At 42.2% G+C, this 20,257-nt stretch overlaps 1 protein-coding gene across 1 annotated transcript; it reads left to right on the top strand.

The window, feature by feature from the left end:
• Window positions 1–4,153: 4,153 nt before the first annotated feature.
• LOC100136772 (proopiomelanocortin B) lies at window positions 4,154–11,728 on the top strand. The gene is given in 4 exon segments (NM_001124719.1): window positions 4,154–4,230; window positions 8,949–9,021; window positions 9,891–10,023; window positions 10,226–11,728. Coding segments are annotated over 3 exon segments (723 nt in total). The 5' UTR covers window positions 4,154–4,230; window positions 8,949–8,992; the 3' UTR covers window positions 10,787–11,728.
• The last annotated feature ends 8,529 nt before the right edge of the window (window positions 11,729–20,257 follow it).

The following is a 20,257-nucleotide window of genomic DNA, read 5'->3' on the forward strand; positions in this document are numbered from 1 at the left end:
CACTATAGGACTCCCAATCACGGCCGGATGTGATGCAGTCTGGATTTGAACCAGGTACTACAGTGACGCCTCTTGTACTGAGATGAAGTGTCTTAGAACACTGAGCCCCTTGGGAGCCCATAAAAAGGGTTAGGGGAAGGGAGGAGCTGGGATGTGGACATGAAGCTAGGGGTGGGGCAGTGCGGCCCTTCATTCAGGGCACCTGTTTGAACCCAACAATTTTTGCAAAAAATAATAATAAAAATAAATGTTTTGTTAAAAGAATTGGGCTTGCATGTTTTGCATGTTATTTTAGAATTAATGACTTGTGGTCCCAAGTCTAAGATCTATGGGTCTATTCTCCTAGTTTAAAATGATAAACATTCAACATTGGCCATGCTGTCTGATTTGTGCCGCACTCAAAACAACTGTTAACTCGGAACTGAAAAATCTGACTTTAGTGAGTTCAAGACAACTGGGAAATCAGGAAAAATTAGCTACGACTGGGAAAATACATTTTGAACTTTCATCCAACTCGGAATTGTAAATCAGGAACTCTGGCCTCTTTCTAGAGCTACGACCAGTTGTCTTGAAAGCAGCATAAATCCAAAGAGTGACAGACTTTGATGACGAAGATTGATGACAAAATTCGCCCATGAAGGGACGCCGCGCCACCTTCCTGTTCAAGTGAGAACAGCACAATAAGGTGAGTAGCCCATGTGCCTCACCCTAATAATTTGGTCTATTTTCACCTCTTAATTTCACCTGCTGTTCTGACTTGGTGGTGCACATTTAGCCTATACCTATTTTGAAAAATGTAATAATAGAATATTGTAAGAGCTTTCATTGTCTGCTTATATGCTCCCTTTATTTATCCTACTGTTCTGACTTGGTGTACAGGGAGAACACTGTAAGAACAGCCCATATTCTGAAGACAAGGCTCTGCTGATAGCCAGGTGTAGCAGTGGTAAGGATTCAAGCCATGGTGCTGAAAATAAAGCTCTCCTGTTGGGACAGCTTTATGTAGGCCATACTGTAACATTGTGGGCATCATTTGTCACCGTTTTAGTGCAATTCATGTATTGTTTAGTGTTGTGGCTTTGCTGGCATGCATCTAAAATAATGTTGGAGGGTTTGTCCCACCAAGATTTACACGCTAAAATCGCCACTGTGGTAGGATTTAGGGGTGAGCTGGGATGTGGACATGAAGCTAGGGTGAGGGTTTAAAAAGTTTGGGAACCTCTGGGTTAGGTTAAGCCTAACCCTAACTCTAGTTTCATGTCCACACCCCGGTTCAAATCCATTCCTAGCCATAACCCCAATCCTAACCGTTAAAACTTTACAGGTTGTCATGTAAAGAAAGTTGCCCTTTCCCTGAGTTTATAGGGCTCTTAAATCAAGCTGAAATTATTTTGGGGATGGCTCATAATAAAGCATATACAGGTGTAAGATCTTAATTTGATCAGTTTCTCACAGCAGGAAAATAATCATGCAGCAACGGGAAATGTGAATTATTGTGTGAATTATAATTAATGGACATTTTTGTAGGGGTTGATACATTTTCTGTTAGGGCAAATCAAGTCTGACATTTTTAAGTGGAAATGGCAAACTTTAGAAGCCTTTTAAAACCTTGAATACACTACAAATGTGCAGGAAATTTCCAGCAACAACAAGGTGATCAAATTAAGATCCTACGCCTACAGGTTATGTTGGAGCATTTTGACATTTCCATGGCATCAATGTAGATTACTCACTTCACACTTAGTTCATGTTCTGACAAGCTTGCTGTTGAATAACTATTTGACAGAACACAAAACAACTTTCCTAGAAATGCATTCCAAATATCAAAGTGTGTGTTCATCTGGTTTAATGTATATTTGAGTAACCAACCATTAAAAGCCTCCTAACCCAACCAAAACAAACAGACGCGCACGCGCGACACACACACACAAACACACAGTTTTATGACCAAGTTCAGGTCTTTGAGCTAATGGTAGGCTTTTCATATTTTCTTTTATCCATCTTGAAAGTGGCAATCTGCAGTAGCTACATCCATGTTTGGACGTGTAAATTAATTATATGGACCCATTGATTCGTTGAAACGTATCTTATACATGCCTCATACCCCATCAGAACCCCAAATATAAGCTTGTTTTACTCCGATGTTTGTAAACTAGGTAAATGTAAACGAACACTATACAGCCTCAAAAACTTGGTTAAAACTCTCATGTTGATATCATGGATAGCCATAGCCATGCATCCATAGCTCTGTCAATGAATTTGAGAGTGGGTACATTTATCCAACCTCATCCATCTCTCAGCTTTCTACCGAATCAGAGGCGGAGGTAAGCTTTGTTAAAGTTTCAACTGCTGACATCCCCTTTAAAGCAAAAAAAGACAATTGTTCAATATTCTTTTCAATATACTTCTTGCAACATCAAAGCAACATTTTATTGGAGAGAGAAAAGCTTAATATTTGGGATCCACCATGTCACCCTCTGCCATTCTGTGGCTAGCCTAAAGTTCCCTTTCTTTTTACAAATCAATTCAAAATGTACTGTAAAGTGTGTAAAACCTTTGTTTCTAGAAAAATCAGTCAATAACTAAGTGTAATTGCTTTCTTTCTCCAGCCCCTAACATAGATTTCTGTGGTATTCTTTTGTATCTTGTTTCCTTTAATTATATGGAGCAGTCACAATGGTGCATTCAGATCATCCTCCACTGCAATGGAAGCCATTGTTTTTCACAATGTGTGTGTAGCACAAGAGGTTGGTGGTACCTTAATTGGGCAGGACAGGCTTATGGTAATGGCTGGAGTGGAATACATGGCATGGTTTGAATGATTCAAACACATGGGTTCCATATGTATGATGGATGTCATTCCATTTGCTAATTTCCAGTCATAATTGTGAGCTGTCCTCCCCTCAGCAGCCTCCACTGATGTGTAAGGGTTGCAAAGGGAGGGTATACTGTATTTCTGGTAACTTTAAAAGTTTATAACATGTGAAAATGAAGACAATTTTAATATTTACATTTTTTTTAATGACAAAAGCTGTATAACATTATCCTAAATATAACCCATCAACTTTGTGAATATCGTTGGTGTTTAAAAGGGAGGGTTTCAGCATGAAATATCCTTTATATTTTGACGTGCTTTTATTTATTTTTATCTGTCAATATGTGTTTGTTGTAAATGTAAATAGGGTTGCAGAGTTCATTGGAATTAATTTAATTGTTGATTAGATGCTCTTTAAAAATTAATTAGGCTGTTTTCGCTTGATCATAATGGTCTATACACAAAAAAACTTGTGGACAATAATATGGACACAGATCTAAATATGAAGAGAATTTAATATTTTACATGAATACATTTCAAATATATATTTAAGAATAAATTCCTACTTACCATAGAGTGCCAAAATTATAGATAATTCTGTTTTGCAACCCTACAGTGTGTGTGTGTGTGTGTGTGTGTGTGTCTGCTTCAATCCTTGTGTGTGTAAGGTGGAAAGAGTGTTTGCTTGCCCCTCTACAACCCAACTTCTAAGGGTTTATTAAGGTGTAGCAATCATGTGTGATCATCAATGAGTCAGATTTCTGAGAAAATTTTGATTTGGCCTTAAATGTTATCCTTGATGAAAACCAATGGAACCAACTCCATTTGCACGCTGCCCGCTGCTGCCCTTTCTCCTATGAAAACATGTTACTCCACATCGCTCCTCCGTAGCTGATTAGGTAGCAGTGTTTAGCACCTCCTTGAGTATCCATCTACTGACAATAGAGGCTGGAGAGAACCTCAGATCCGGTGTCAGCGTCACCTTTTAAACCCAGAAAGAGAAGTGTCAATTTTCCCACATACACATATGATTCAAAAACTGATCAACGCAAAGAAACACAACGTCAGTTGCTATGGCATGACTCAACAAGTGGCAGCTACCTGCTAAGACCTCACCTGTCATCTGGTAACGTGAGCCCCCATCGATTAGAGAGAGAGAGGGAAAGTGTGTGAGGGTGGAATTTCCTATGACCTCCCCACCCCTAGCCTCCTACCCACCCACACGTGTCTTTGGCTACAGTATAAAAGGTGCTCCCACCTCACAGACATAGACACAGGACAAATTCCTACAAAGAAATTGATCAGACAACCAAGGGAAGAGAAGGAGAGAGAGGAGTGATTCCATTCTGCGCTGTGAGATCCTGCAGAGAAAGACAGGAGACCTGTGGAAGAACAAAACGAGAAAGTGAAAGAAGGTAAGGAAGATGAACCTGCTAAAGAGCAACAGCAAACTTCTGCATAATTTTCCATTCATGCTCTGAATTAGCTGTTGTCTTATTTTGTTGAGAATTATTAGTAAGACTTAGCACTAGGCTGTGTGCATAAATATGATTTTAGTTAATTGCACAGCTCTATTGCATGTTAACATTCCTACCCTGAATATTAGCAGAGGTAAGCTGGCTAATCTGCTTATCTGCAATATATATTTCATTATGTTTGAAATATAGATTATTTGTCCTAAAGTAGAGAGATGAGAAATATTGATTAGGTATCAATTGATCAGGGAGAGGAAATATGAACATGCATGCATGGAACACCAACTCATCACTTTTTGTCGTAATAATAATATAAATAAATATATAAACTACTTTGTTAGTAATTAGAAGAATATTGGGGGAATACTTATTTTACTATAACTTTCGGACACAAAGGTATACTTGTGTGTCAATGTATTTGTCATCATCAATTGAGTAGTGTTTAAAAGTTACTGTAAAATCAATGCTAATTTCCCCCCAAGATAACCTATTTTTGAGCCATTCACAAGCCAATGGCATTTCTTTCTGACGAAACAAGTGGCTGACCTTTCTGCAATGCAGAGATCAACTTATTCTCAGAAAGCCAGGGAACATTCTCAGGACATTTTTTATCACCAAATATAGTATATCCTTGGAATTTTCTCCTAACATTCACTAACATGTTGTGCACAACACCTGTTAAAACTACTACAGGACATTCTCCTAAGGTTCTCATTAGGTTGCCAGGGAACGTAATAACACAATGTTCCGGTATATTCTTAGAACATACATAACAAAATGTGGGAGCAATAGAAATTGTTCTGAGGAAACGTTACAGGAACGTTCTGCTTATTTTGATGGATATGAAAAAAATTAAATTAAATAAAAAATAATAATTAGGGCATATTTCTACAATGAATGGTCTCATAAAGTTAGTGTGACGTTTTGACCTTATGTTCCAAAAACATTCCTTGAACATACTTCATGAAATGATGTCTGGATTCAGTTGAATTGGTTATGACAACATTGCAGGACCGTTCTGCTAATGTCCATGGCGACTCTCACATAGGTACAGTGTGATGTGTCCATTAGCGTTCCCTGAACATACTTCAGCAATAAAATGTAGGAGAAATAGAAAATGCTGGAGAACATTCCTGGAATATTCAACTAATGTTGGTGGATATACAGTATTACTACTGACACCTACAACAAACAAACAAGAAACATTCCTGCAAGACTGTTATAAAGTTATTCTGCAAATTCATGTCATGATGTTCCAATACATCCAGTACATCACTGAGCCGAGCTTCCTGCCATCCAGGACCTCTATACCAGGCGGTGTCAGAGGAAGGCCCTAACCATGGTAAAAGACTCCAGCCACCTATGTCATTGACTGTTCTCTCCACTACCGCATGGCAAGCGGTACCAGAGTGCCAAGTCTGGGACTCCTTAACAGCTTCTACTCCCAAGCCATAAGACTAATGAACAGTTAATCAAATGGCTACCCCCCTTGATTTTATTTTCTGCACTGACTCTCTTGCACAGGCTTGATGTACACTCACTGGACTCCAACCGCACACTCACACATGCACTACACGGCCAAAAGTACGTGGGCGCGGCCTCCCGGGTGGCGCAGTGGTTAAGGGCGCTGTACTGCAGCGCCAGCTGTGCCATCAGAGTCCCTGGGTTCGCGCCCAGGCTCTGTCGTAACCGGCCGCGACCGGGAGGTCCGTGGGGCGACGCACAATTGGCCTAGCGTCGTCCGGGTTAGGGAGGGATTGGTCGGTAGTGATCTCCTTGTCTCATCGCGCACCAGCGACTCCTGTGGCGGGCCGGGCGCAGTGCGCGCTAGCCAAGGCATGGTGTAGCCTCCGACACATTGGTGCGGCTGGCTTCCGGGTTGGATGCGCGCTGTGTTAAGAAGCAGTACGGCTGGTTGGGTTGTGTATCGGAGGACGCATGACATTCAGCCTTAGTCTCTCCCGAGCCCGCACGGGAGTTGTAGCAATGAGACAAGATAGTAGCTACTACAACAATTGGATACCACGAAATTGGGGAGAAAAAGGGGTAAAATTCAACAAAAAAAAAGTACGTGGGCACCCCTTCAAATGAGTGGTTTTGGCTATTTCAGCCACACCGTTGCTAATAGGTGTATAAAATCGAGCACATAGCCATGCAATCTCCATAGACAAACATTGGCAGTAGAATGGCCCGTACTGAAGAGCTCAGTGACTTTCAACGTTGCACTGTCATAGGATGTCACCTTTCCAACAAGTTAGTTCGTTAAATTTCTGCCCAACTAGAGCTTCCCCGGTCAACTGTAAGTGCTGTTACTGTGAAGTGGCAATGTCTAAGAGCAACAGAGGCTCAGCCTCAAAGTGGTAGGACACACAAGCTCACAGAACGGGACCGCCGAGTGCTGAAGCTCGTAGCGCGTAAAAATCTTCTTTCCTCGTTTGCAACACTAACTACCAAGTTCCAAACTGCCTCTGGAAGCAACGTCAGCACAATAGCTGTTAGTCGGGAGCTTCATGAAATGGGTTTCCATGGACGAGCAGCAGCAAACAAGCCGGAGATCACCATGTTCAATACCAAGTTACGGCTAAAGTGGTGTAAAGCTCGGTGCCATTGGACTCTGAAGCAGCGGAAATGCATTCTCTGGAGTGATGAAACACGCTTCATCATCTGGCAGTGCGACGGACTCATCTGGGTTTGCCAGGATAATGCTACCTGAATTCATAGTGCCAACTGTAAAGTTTGGTGGAGGAGGAATAATGGTCTGGGGCTGTTTTTCATGGTTCGGGCTAGGCCCCTTAGTTCCAGTGAAGGGAAATCTTAATGCAACATCATACATACATCATACAAAGACATTCTAGAATATGCTGTGCTTCCAACGTTGTGGCAACAGTTTGGGGAAGGCCCATTCCTATTTCAGCATGACAATTCCCCCGTGCACAAAAGCGAGGACCATACAGAAATGGTATGTCGAGATCGGTGTGGAAGAATTGTTCCAACATCTAGATGTTCCAACATGTTCCAACTTCCCAGAAGAGTGGAGGCTGGTATAGCAGCAAAGGGGGGACCAACTCCATATTAATGCCCATTACTTTGGAATGAGATGTTCGACGAGCAGGTGTCCACATACGTTTGGTCGTGTACTGTATCTCACTACACTGACACTCCAACACTCAAACACGCACACACACACGGGGACAAACACAAAACACACACACATGCATTTTGACACCACACACATGCACACACATGCGTTCACATTCTTCGCATACACTGTTGCTACTCTCTGATTATTATCTATGCATAGTCACGTTACCCCTACCTACATGTACATATTAAATAATTTACCTCAACTAACCCGTACCCCCACACATTGACTAGGTACAAGTACCCCTTGTATGATCATTTATTGGGGTATTTCAAAAAATAGTTACAGCTTTGAACCAGCAATCTGCTGTCTTACAGCCCTGATAGTCTGCTAAGCCACCAGGAGAGAGCTCATCTGTTTCATTCTGTACATAAAGCTGTTCAGTCACAGACACAGCAGGGGTTCAAACTGTGGAACCCAATTCCTACATTTGAATATAAAAATGTATTTTATCAAACAAAACTATGCCACATTTGATCTCTGGAACCCTCAGGATTACAAATCTGAGCAAGATTACTGAATGTAAGTACATTATGTACCTTCAGAGGTGAATGTATCAAACCAGTTGCCGTGATAAAAGTTTTGTTGTTGTACAGTCTCCTCAAACAATAGCATAGTATTTTTTCACTGTAACAGCTGCTGTAAATTAGACAATGCAAAATAAGATTAACAAGAATTTAAGCTTTCTTCCCATATAGGACATGTCTATGTCCTGGGAAATGTTATTTTTTACTTACAACGTCATGCTAATCACATTAGCGCACGTTAGCTCAACCATCCCACGGGGGGACACCGATCCCGTAGAGGTTTTAATCAAAGAATTATGTCTCATATTTACCTTTGCAATTGATATAGAAAAATAATTAATTCACAAGTATCCTCTCTTTCTTTCAAATCCCAATGTTTCCATTGGATTTCCCTTTGCATTGAAATCCTTAAATTAAGATTGAAATTATGGCTATAAGATTCCAACTATGTCTCACTCTTAGTACATATTCACATCTATTTACACCTCACCACAATCGATCAGGCAGTAATAAAAATGTTATATGATTTCTGAAATCAAGTTTGTAGGGAACTAAAAGTATTGTATATATAATTGATTGGTAGAGTAAGAAATAATAAAGTGTACTTATTTTTCTAGATGTAGTTATCCTCTCTCTGCAAAGACAAACATCACAACCTGGAACTCTTAACATAACGCTGTAAACAGCTTTGTACTTGTGTTAGTCCCATCCTAGTGGTGTGGTGGATTCATTCCTGGGATAACACTCCAAAGATCCCAACTAAATGTTTTGGGAACTTTTAAATAACATTCTGATTAAGGCGAGACAAGTTTCCACAGACATAGATCTATTGAGTTTGTCAGAGAACTCCACAGCAGTAAGAATGCCATGATAAAACACTCAGTTACATTGTAACTCAATACTTTGTTCCTTTTTTCAGTCACTGTTTTAGTATGTTCATTAAAAGTATGTTGTATGTTTAGTAAAATGTGTTTCTTTATTATTTAAAGGCAACGCATTCCTGCCTTCATACAGTACCTGGTGTTAGTACAGTATGTTCGGAACATTCTTGCAAAATCAGAGGTATGTTAACATCCTACTACAAAGATTGTATAATCATCAACACAACTGGACAGATTTTGTGTTACTATAATTTTTGAGTGGAATGTTCTTAATAATATGTTCTGGGAACATTTACAGAACCAGTTATGGTGTGCTGGAATCTTTTTCTGAATGAAAATACATAATTGGATGTTCTAGGTTCTATTATAGAACACCTGGATGGTTATCAGTGATGGGATGACTGAGGTACAGCCACAAAGTTAAGGATATAGGGAGAAGGAGCAGTGGTTTGTCAACTTTAACTTGTGCTAACTTAAAGATAACAGGGGGCAATAGACTAGGGGAGATGTGTCACAAGGCCAGTGAAGGCTGCCTCCCATTCAGAGACTTCCTTTGCACATCTTCCACAATATTTTATAGAAAATGTTCCAGTGTATGTGTGGGACAGGGGCATGAATGAGCTCCATATCTGTGTTGTGTGTGTGTGTGTTCACAAGGGCACTGATATATAGGAGCAACAGATAAACAAAGGTCAGCGAAGTCATCTTTGATAAGAATGTCTGAGCGTCACATACGTTGGGTGATAGAATTCCAATGGTATGGGTTCTAATCCATCCTTCTTATAGTTTGCCCTTCACCAGTTTACCTGTGAATACTGCATTAATTCACCTTTGTGTCAGGGATTATTTCAGATTGATGCAGGACAGGATTAAAGTTGATCAAGAGGAAGTAGAACTGCTGGTGAAATGACCACAGACTCAAGCCCTATTCCTCTATGCGCCTCATCATCTGCAGTCTATTTTCATGACGTGTTTCTGATCAGAATTAAATAATTGTACATGTCTTTGTCATTGGCTAATCCTCCCTGTGCCTCTGTGTGTCTTGTGCAGTGTTAGGTTGAATATGGTGTGTGCGCCCTGGCTGTTAGCGGTGGTGGTGGTGTGTGTGTGCAACCCCGGGGTGGAAGGGCAGTGCTGGGATAGCTCCCACTGCAAAGACCTCCCTTCAGAGGACAAGATACTGGTGAGTTAAAGTTAAAATCATCACCTTCATTCAGTAATCATCATCAAAATCAGTATAAGATTTAATCATCATCTATAGCAATTTTCATCAGTCACTATTCATGAATTGTTCTTTAACCCAACCATCCATATATCACTAAACACTGTTCCTGTCCATCCATTTGTATTGAACTCCTGTCTCCTGTTCTTCTTCCGTCTGGCAGGAGTGCATCCACCTGTTCAGGTCTGGGCTCCAGGACGAATCCCCAGAGCCCAGATCGGCTGCCCAGCAGTCCACTGAGGAGAGCCTCTCCCTGGGCATCCTGTTGGCAGCCCTGACCTCTGGAGAGAGAGCACTGGATGCTGACCCTGAGCCCCACAGCGACAAGAGACACTCCTACTCCATGGAGCACTTCCGCTGGGGCAAACCCATTGGGCACAAACGCCGCCCCATCAAAGTCTATGCCTCCAGTCTGGAAGGGGGGGACTCCTCCGAGGGCACCTTTCCCCTGCAGGCACGCAGGCAGCTGAGCAGCTGGGAGGACGAGATGGTGGGAGCTCTGGGGAACCAGGGGGCCAAGGCTCAGACCAAGGTAGTCCCCAGAACCCTCACTGTGACGGGGCTGCAAGATAAGAAGGATGGGTCCTATCGGATGGGTCACTTCCGCTGGGGCAGCCCAACCGCTATCAAGCGCTACGGTGGCTTCATGAAGCCATATACCCAGCAATCCCACAAGCCCCTGATCACGCTGCTCAAGCATGTCACCCTTAAGAACGAGCAGTAGAGGAGGGCAGCAGGAACAAGGGATAGAAGGGAGGGAGGGGAGGGATAGGATGAGTGTAGTAAAGAGGAAAAGATGAAAGATGAACTGAATGTTTTGAAGACCAGTGGCAACTGTTGAAAACTAAGGGTCATATTTAATCTGTAGCCAAGTTTCCAGAGTAACACAAAAAACGAATTATAGCTCCGCAATATAAAACAATGAAACAACAAATAAGTCCCCAAAAAATGTCTTATATACATTTCAGACAAGATATGATATGTTACCTGTAAAAAAGATAAGGCAATGTTCCCATTCAAACAGCCCCTTATTTACAACTTATTTGCAGGTATGCCCTTTTATACATATCAGTGGGTAACTGGCAAATTGGGAGGGTAGGGTGTGCCGTTAAACAATCGAAGTGTTAATTAATTTACCTGCAAATAAGCGGAGAACCATACTGTACACAGACCTGATACCTGTATTTTGGTTAGAGGGTCTGTGAAAATACAGGAATCATGACTAGGTCTTTAGGTGGGTTTTAAATTACCATGTTTTTTTTAACCCTTACCCCTTTCAGAATGACAAAAAAAGCTTGTACTGTATAAAAAGCTGGCATGGTAAAATAGTGTGATTTTTGTCTGTATATGAAAGGGATATTAGCATTGCCCTAGATAGCCCATAACGGTTTTGATTGAATAGGGCCATTGATAGCTGTAGAATACATTTATGGCCATGGCTTGAATGCTGTATGAGAAAGTATAAATTGAAGGAAGTACTTAGAAAGTCTTCGGTAACAGTGACCATACTGAATACTGTGTATAGATGACAGACTGGGGTAGGGAGTGGGGTATGAGAGAAGATCATTTCAAATGGAATACTATTTTTCCTCATTATTTTTATTGAGATAAATTGTACCATATTGTAAATGTATGTATTAAACAGATACTGCTTTGTGGCAAGCAACACAAATGACTTCCTTTTTTGTACTGTACATTACTATTTATTTGATGTCTACCAAACAAGCAACCAAGATAAAATCAATGGTGCTGTCAATATACAGGTATAGGTAGTGCCGATTTTAGCATGTACATTTTGGTGGGGCAAAAATAAACAAGTGGGGTGCATGCCAGCAAGGCCACAACACAACACTAAACAATACAGTAATTGCACTATAACAGTGAAAACGGTGCCCACAAACTGTTCAGGCCTACATAAAGTTGTCCCAACAGCAGTCCCAACATCTTACCACTGCTACACCTGCCTTGTCTGGCAGCAAAACAGTCAATTCAGCCTCATTGACTGCCTTTAAAAAAAATATAGCTGGTATGGCTGACTTGCTTAAACAAATGTGGTTTCTACGAACAATTGAGATGTACAAACTATGGCATAAGGGAGCGACAAGTGGATAAGATGCAATCCGTAATTTCAATTAAGACATTAATGAGCGAGCTAGGATGTACGTAGTCAATATCACTATTTGTTTAGCACTATTGAAATGTACAGCGACAGAATTCAGAACATGGGCTGTTCTTACAGTGTTCTCCCTGTACACCAAGTATGAACCATAGGATAAATAAAGGGGGATAAGCAAACAATGAAAGCTCTTACAATATTACATCACTTATGCAGGAGCATACAATACATTTTTGGGCTCACCTTGTTGTGCTGTGCTCACTTGAACAGGAAGGTGGCGGTCCATCAAAGTCTGGCATTCTCAGAATGTATTGTGCTTTCAAAACAACTGGGAACTCGGAAAAAAAATAAGGTTGAATCATGATGATGTCATTGATCTTCAGGTCGCAGCTGTAGAAAGAGGCCGGATTTACAATTCCGAGTTGGATGACCGTTCAAAACGTATTTTCCCAGTCAGAGCTTGTTTATTCCCGACTTCCCAGTTGTCTTGAACTCACTGAAGTCAAGTTTTCGCAGTTCCGAGTTAACAGTTGTAGCGCGGCACAAATCATGCTTCATTGACTTGAAAAAGAGCCCCTTAAGCCCAGATTTGGGACCACACAGCCATTCCACTGAATAGCAGGCTTGTGATTGCTTTACAATGCTTACAGTTTGCCACTGTTTCCTTCCAAGCAATTAATTGTTGAATGTGAATGTTTATGTCCAATGGCTGAATACGTTTTATCTATCATTTCTCTCCATTATCTCTGTCACGTCTGCTCTCACTCTTCCCTCCCCTGGCGCTTGAGGGCGCAAGGCTGCCCTGCATCACGCACTCCTGTCATCAATTACGCACACCTGCCTTCCATCGTCATGCGCTTCAGCGATATTGGACTCACCTGGACTCACTTATCATCTGTTTATTACCTCCCCTATATTTGTCAGTTTGCCTGCTGATGCATTGATTATTTTTTGTCTTTGTTTTCTTGTATGTTGATGCTGTTCCTGTCTCGTTCCATGTCCGTTCCTTATTAAATGTTTGACTCCCGTACCTGCTTCGTCTCTCCAGCGTCAACTCATGTGACAATTTCTCTTCATATGACAAGGATTAAAAAGGATTTGCCAGTAGATTGTAGACTTGATTCATGATGATGACTGCTTGTCTCACTTGCTAGCTAAGATTTTGAAAGTATGATGTTGACATGATTAGTCCAATCAAAGCTACTTTACATATAACGTGATATGATGTAATTTTATCTGTGGCCAATGACCTTGAGTCTTCTTGGATGGGCACTTCTAATGTAACTCTATGGCAGCACCTAAAGGGCTAGAATTTTCTAGCTCTACCCTTAGACTTGGCAGTGACATTGTGTCCCCATGAGTGACAGAACACTTAGCCAATCATGTCATAATGCTCCGTATTTTCTGCTGGCTTGCCCCACCACCACAGAAAGCACAGAGCTAGACTGAAACACCTGATTTTTGGAGCTGCCTTACTCAAGAAAACAAAAAAGAGACAATGTTTGTATGCAGCTTTATTAATTCAATGATATGTACTTTTTCTTTTACATTGATTGCAAACTGATATGTGACACAGACTAACTTTCTCAGGCCTTTTATATGTACTGTACAGTTAGTGAAAGTCTAAACACCCCTTGCACAGTCTTCACATTTTGCTGTCTTAAAATTAAATCCAAAAATGTAACATTTTTTTTTCCTACTGATCTACACAACCTACTCCACATTTTCAAAGTCCTTATAAAAAATTATACAAAGTTTACCACACAAAAAATATCAGAAAAGGTATGATTTTATCCCAGCTACAACATGTTGTTCCTTAAAAGTTATGGGACTATACATTTTTTATTTCCTATTGTTTCTAGGAACGAAGCCATACAGTGCATTCGTAAAGTACTCAGACCCCTAGACTTTTTCCACATTTTGTACCGTTATATTTTTCCCCCATCAACCTACACACCTGCCCCATAATGACAAAGCAACAAAAAAAAGCAGAAAAATATAATTTCCATAAGTATTCAGACCCTTTACTCAGTACTTTGTTGAAACACCTTTGACAGCGATTACAGCCTTGAGTCTTCTTGGGTATGACGCCACCAGAATGACACACCTGTGTTTAGGCAGTCCTCTCAAGCTCTGTCAGGTTGGACGGGGAGCGATGCTGCACAGCTATTTTCAGGTCTCTTTCCAGAGATGTTTGATCTGGATCATGTCCGGACTCTGGCTGGGCCACTCAAGGACATTCAGAGACTTATCCCGAAGCCACTCCTGCGTTGTCTTGGCAGTGTGCTTAGGGTTGTTGTCCTGTTGGAAGGTGAACCTTCGCCCCAGTCTGAGGTCCAGGTTTTCGTCAAGGATCTCTCTGTACTTTGGCCCGTTCATCATTGCCTCGATCCTGACTAGTCTACCAGTCCCTGCCGCTGAAAAACATCCCCATAGGTGCCTTTTGGCAAACTCAAAGCGGGCTGTCATGTGCCTTTTACTGAGGAGTGGCTTCCATCTGGCCACTACCGTAAAGGCCAGATTGGTGGAGTGCTGCAGAGATGATTGTCCTTCTGGAAGGATCTCCCATCTCCACAGACAAACTCTAGAGCTCTGTCAGAGTGACCATCAGGTTCTTAATCACCTCCCTGACCAAGGCCCTTCTCCCTCGATTGCTCAGTTTGGCCGGGCGGCCAGCTCTAGGAAGTGTCTTGGTGGTTCCAAACTTCTTCCATTTAAGAATGATGGAGGCCACTGTGTTCTTGGGGACCTTAAATGCTGCAGAAATGTTTTGGTACCCTTCCCCAGATCTGTGCCTCGACACAATCCTGTCTCGGAGCTCTACAGATCATTCCTTCAACTTCATGGCTTGGTTTTTGTTCTGACATGCACACATCTGTCAACTGTGGGACCTTATATAGACAGGTGTGTACATTTCCAAATGATGTCCAATCAATTAAATTTACCACAGGTGGACTCCAATGAAATTGTAGAAACATCTCAAGAATTATCAATGGAAATAGGATACAGCTGAGCTCAATTTCGAGTCTCATAGCAAATGGTCTGAATACTTATGTAAATAAGTTATTTCAGTTTTTTATTTCTATTAAATTTACAAAAATGTCTAAAAACCTGTGTTCGCTTCATCGTTATGGGGTAGTGCATGTAGATTGATGAGGAAATGTTTTAATTTAATCAATTTTAGAATAAAGCTGTAATGTAACAAAATGTGGAAAACGTCAAGGCCTCTGAATACTTATTGACGCTTGTTCGCTTGCCCGGTGCAAGTGAAAAAAACATTTACGTTGTCTGATGGACATTTACGTTGTCTGATGGACATTTACGTTGTCTGATGGACATTTACATTGTCTGATGGACATTTACGTTGTCTGATGGACATTTACGTTGTCTGATGGACATTTACGTTGTCTGATGGACAAAAGCAACAATATTAAACAATTAGACTCCCCCGATCAGAATTGGATCAGTATCCTCCGAATGCAATGGGTTGCACACTGTTGTCCCAATCTCTGCAGAGCGCATCGGAGTATAATTATTGTAGGCCTGCATTGACAGGCTAAAGAAGCCTTTCAATCATGGAGTCGCAAGATGCGTTTTTGAAATAAAAGCCTAGTTTAGTTTGGTCAGCAATGAAGATCCTGTAAAAGTCATGGTGTGTGCCTCACCTGCGTGTGCCAGTGGGCCGTTGCCAGGGGAGAGAGAACGAGAGAGAGACATTGTGCTGCATGTAAAATAATTACAGTGGGGCAAAAAAGTATTTAGTCAGCCACCAATTGTGCAAGTTCTCCCACTTAAAAAGATGAGAGAGGCCTGTAATACACTTCAACTATGACAGACAAAATGAGGAAAAAAAATCCAGAAAATCACATTGTAGGATTTTTAATGAATTTATTTGCAAATTATGGTGAAAAATAAGTATTTGGTCAATAACAAAAGTTTATCTCAATACTTTGTTATATACCCTCTGTTGGCAATGACAGAGGTCAAACGTTTTCTGTAAGTCTTCACAACACACTGTTGCTGGTATTTTGGCCCATTCCTCCATGCAGATATCCTCTAGAGCAGTGATGTTTTGGGGCTGTTGCTGGGCAACACGGACTTTCAACTCCCTCCAAAGATTTTCTATGGGGTTGAGATCTGGAGACTGGCTAGGCCACTCCAGGACTTTGAAATGCTTCTTACGAAGCCATTCCTTCGTTGCCCGTGCGGTGTGTTTGGGATCATTGTCATGCTGAAAGACCCAGCCATGTTTCATCTTCAATGCCCTTGCTGATGGAAGGAGGTTTTCACTCCAAATCTCACGATACATGGCCCCATTCATTCTTTCCTTTACACGGATCAGTCGTCCTGGTCCCTTTGCAGAAAAACAGCCCCAAAGCAGGATGTTTCCACCCCCATGCTTCACAGTAGGTATGGTGTTCTTTGGATGCAACTCGTGCAACTCGTGCAACTCATTCTTTGTCCTCCAAACACGACGAGTTGAGTTTTTACCAAAAAGTTATATTTTGGTTTCATCTGACCATATGACATTCTCCCAATCTTCTTCTGGATCATCCAAATGCTCTCTAGCAAACTTCAGACGGGCCTGGACATGTACTGGCTTAAGCAGGGGGACACGTCTGGCACTGCAGGATTTGAGTCCCTGGCGGCGTAGTGTGTTACTGATGGTAGGCTTTGTTACTTTGGTCCCATCTCTCTGCAGGTCATTCACTAGGTCCCCCTGTGTGGTTCTGGGATTTTTGCTCACCGTTCTTGTGATCATTTTGACCCCACGGGGTGAGATCTTGCGTGGAGCCCCAGATCGAGGGAGATTATCAGTGGTCTTGTATGTCTTCCATTTCCTAATAATTGCTCCCACAGTTGATTTCTTCAAACCAAGCTGCTTACCTATTGCAGATTCAGTCTTCCCAGCCTGGTGCAGGTCTACAATTTTGTTTCTGGTGTCCTTTGACAGCTCTTTGGTCTTGGCCATAGTGGAGTTTGGAATGTGACTGTTTGAGGTTGTGGACAGGTGTCTTTTATACTGATAACAAGTTCAAACAGGTGCCATTAATACAGGTAACGAGTGGAGGATAGAGGAGCTTTTTAAAGAAGAAGTTACAAGTCTGTGAGAGCCATAAATCTTGCTTGTTTGTAGGTGACCAAATACTTATTTTCCACCATAATTTGCAAATAAATTCGTTAAAAAACTTACAATGTGATTTTCTGGATTGTTTTCTTCTCATTTTGTCTGTCATAGTTGAAGTGTACCTATGATGAAAATTACAGGCCTCTCTCATCTTTTTAAGTGGTTGAACTTGCACAATTGGTGGCTGACTAAATACTTTTTTGCCCCACTGTATACACAACAAATCAAATCACATTTTATTTGCCACATGCGCCGAATACAACAGGTGTAGATAGACCTTAGTGAAATGCTTACTTACAAGCCCTTAACCAACAGTGATTAAAAATAGATAAGAAAAAATTAAAAATAAAAGTAACAAATAATTCAACAGCAGCAGTAAAACGACAAGTGAGGCTATATACAGGTATATTGAGGTAATATGTACATGTAGGTAGAGTTAAAGTGACTATGCATTATAAACAGAGAGTAGCAGCAGCGTAAAAGAGGGGTCTGGGTAGCCCTTTGATTAGCTGTTCAGGAGTTGTATGGCTTGGGGGTAGAAGCTGTTACGAAGCCTTTTGTTCCTAGACTTGGCACTCTGGTATTGCTTGCCGTGTGGTAGCAGAGAGAACAGTCTATGACTAGGGTGGCTGGAGTCTTTGACAACTTTAATGGCCTTCCTCTGACACCGCCTGGTATAGAGGTCCTGGATGGCAGGAAGCTTGGCCCCAGTGATGTACTGGGCCGCACGCACTACCTTCTGTAGTGCCTTGCGGTCGGAGGCCGAGCAGTTGCCATACCAGGCAGTGAATCAACCAGTGGTGCAGCTGTAGAACCTTTTGAGGATCTGAGGACCCATGCCAAATCTCTTCAGTCTCCTGAGGGGAAATAGGCTTTGTCGTGCCCTCTTCACGACTGTCTTGATGTGTTTGAACCATGATAGATTGTTGGTGATGTGGACACCAAGGAACTTGAAGCTCTCAACCTGTTCCACCATAGCCCCGTCAATGAGAATGGGGGCATGCTCGGTCCTCCTTTTCCTGTAGTTCACAATACTCTCCTTTGTCTTGATCACGTTGAGGGAGAGGTTGTTGTCCTGGCACGACACGGTCAGGTCTCTGACCTCCTCCCTATAGGCTGTCTCATCGTTGTCGGGGATCAGGCCTACCACTGTTGTGTCATTGGCAAACTTCATGATGGTGTTGGAGTCGTGCCTGGCCATGCAGTCATGAGTGAACAGGGACTACAGGAGGGGACTGAGCACGCACCCCTGAGAGGCCCCCGTGTTGAGGATCAGCATGGCAGATGTGTTGTTCCCTACCCTTACCACCTAGGGGCGGCCCGTTAGGAAGTCCAGGATCCAGTTGTAGAGGGAGTTGTTTAGTCCCAGGGTCCTTACCTTAGTGATAAGCTTTGAGGGCACTATGGTGTTGAACGCTGAGCTGTAGTCAATGAATAGCATTCTCACATAGGTGTTGTCCAGGTGGGAAAGGGCAGTGTGGAGTGCAATAGAGATTTCATCATCTGTGGATCTGTTGGGGCGGATGCAAATTGGAGTGGGTCTACGGTTTCTGGGATAATGGTGTTGATGTGAGCCATGACCAGCCTTTCAAAGCACTTCATGGCTACAGATGTGAGTGCTAAGGGTCAGTAGTCATTTAGGCAGGTTACCTTAGTGTTCTTGGGCACAGGGACTATGGTGGTCTGTATTACAGACTCAGTCAGGGACTGGTTGAAAATGTCAGTGAAGACACTTGCCAGTTGGTCAGCGCATGCTCGGAGTACACGTCCTGGTAAGCCGTCTGGCCCTGCGGCCTTGTAAATGTTGACCTGTTTAAAGGTCTTACTCACATCGGCTACGGAGAGCGTGATCACACAGTCATCCAGAACAGCAAGTGCTCTCATGCATATTTCGGTGTTACTTGCCTCGAAGCGAGCATAGAAGTGATTTAGGTCGTCTGGTAGGTGTGTGTCACTGGGCAGCTCACGGCTGTGCTTCCCTTTGTATTCTGTAATTGTTTGCAAGCCCTGCCACATCCGATGAGCGTTGGAGCCGGTGTAGTACAATTCAATCTTAGTCCTATATTGATGCTTCGGCTGTTTGATGGTTTTTCAAAGGGTATAGCAGGATTTCTTATAAGCTTCCCTGATAGTGTCCTGCTCCGTGAAAGTGGCAGCTCTACCCTTTAGCTCATTGTGAATGTTGCCTGTAATCCATGGCTTCTGGTTCGTGTTTGCACGTACACTCACTGTGGGGACGACGTCATGGATGCACTTATTGATGAAGCCAGTGACTGATGTGGTGTACTCCTCAATGCCATCGGAAGAATCCTGGAACATATTCCAGTCTGTGCTAGCAAAACAGTCCTGTAGCTGAGCATCTGCTTCATCTGACCACTTTCTTATTGACAGAGTCACTGGTGCTTCCTGCTTTAGTTTCTGCTTGTAAGCAGGAATCAGGAGTTTAGAATTATGGTCAGATTTGCCAAACAGAGGGCGAGGGAGAGCTTTGTACGCCTCTCTGTGTGTGGAGTAAAGGTGGTCGGTCTAGAGTTTTTTTCCCATCTAGTTACACATTTAACATGCTGGTAGAGATTAGGTAGAACGGATTTGAGTTTCCCTGCATTAAAGTCCCCGGCCACTCTGGATGAGTGTTCCTGTTTGCTTATGGCCTTATACAGCTCATTAAGTGTGGTCTTAGTGCCAGCATCGGTCTGCAGTGGTATATAGACAGCTACGAAAAATATAGATGTAAACTCTCTTGGTAAATAGTGTGGTCTACAGTTTATCATGAGATACTTTACCTCAGGTGAGCAAAACCTCGAGACTTCCTTAGATTTCATGCACCAGCTGTTGTTTACGAATATACATAGGCTGCCACATCTTGTCTTACCAGAGGCCACTGTTCCATCCTGCTGAAAAATCTGTATGTTAATCATGTCGTCGTTCAGCCACGACTTGGTGAAACATAA

Source organism: Oncorhynchus mykiss, chromosome 4, assembly GCF_057628025.1.
Source record: "Oncorhynchus mykiss isolate SJ-2025 chromosome 4, ASM5762802v1, whole genome shotgun sequence".
Lineage (NCBI taxonomy): Eukaryota > Metazoa > Chordata > Actinopteri > Salmoniformes > Salmonidae > Oncorhynchus > Oncorhynchus mykiss.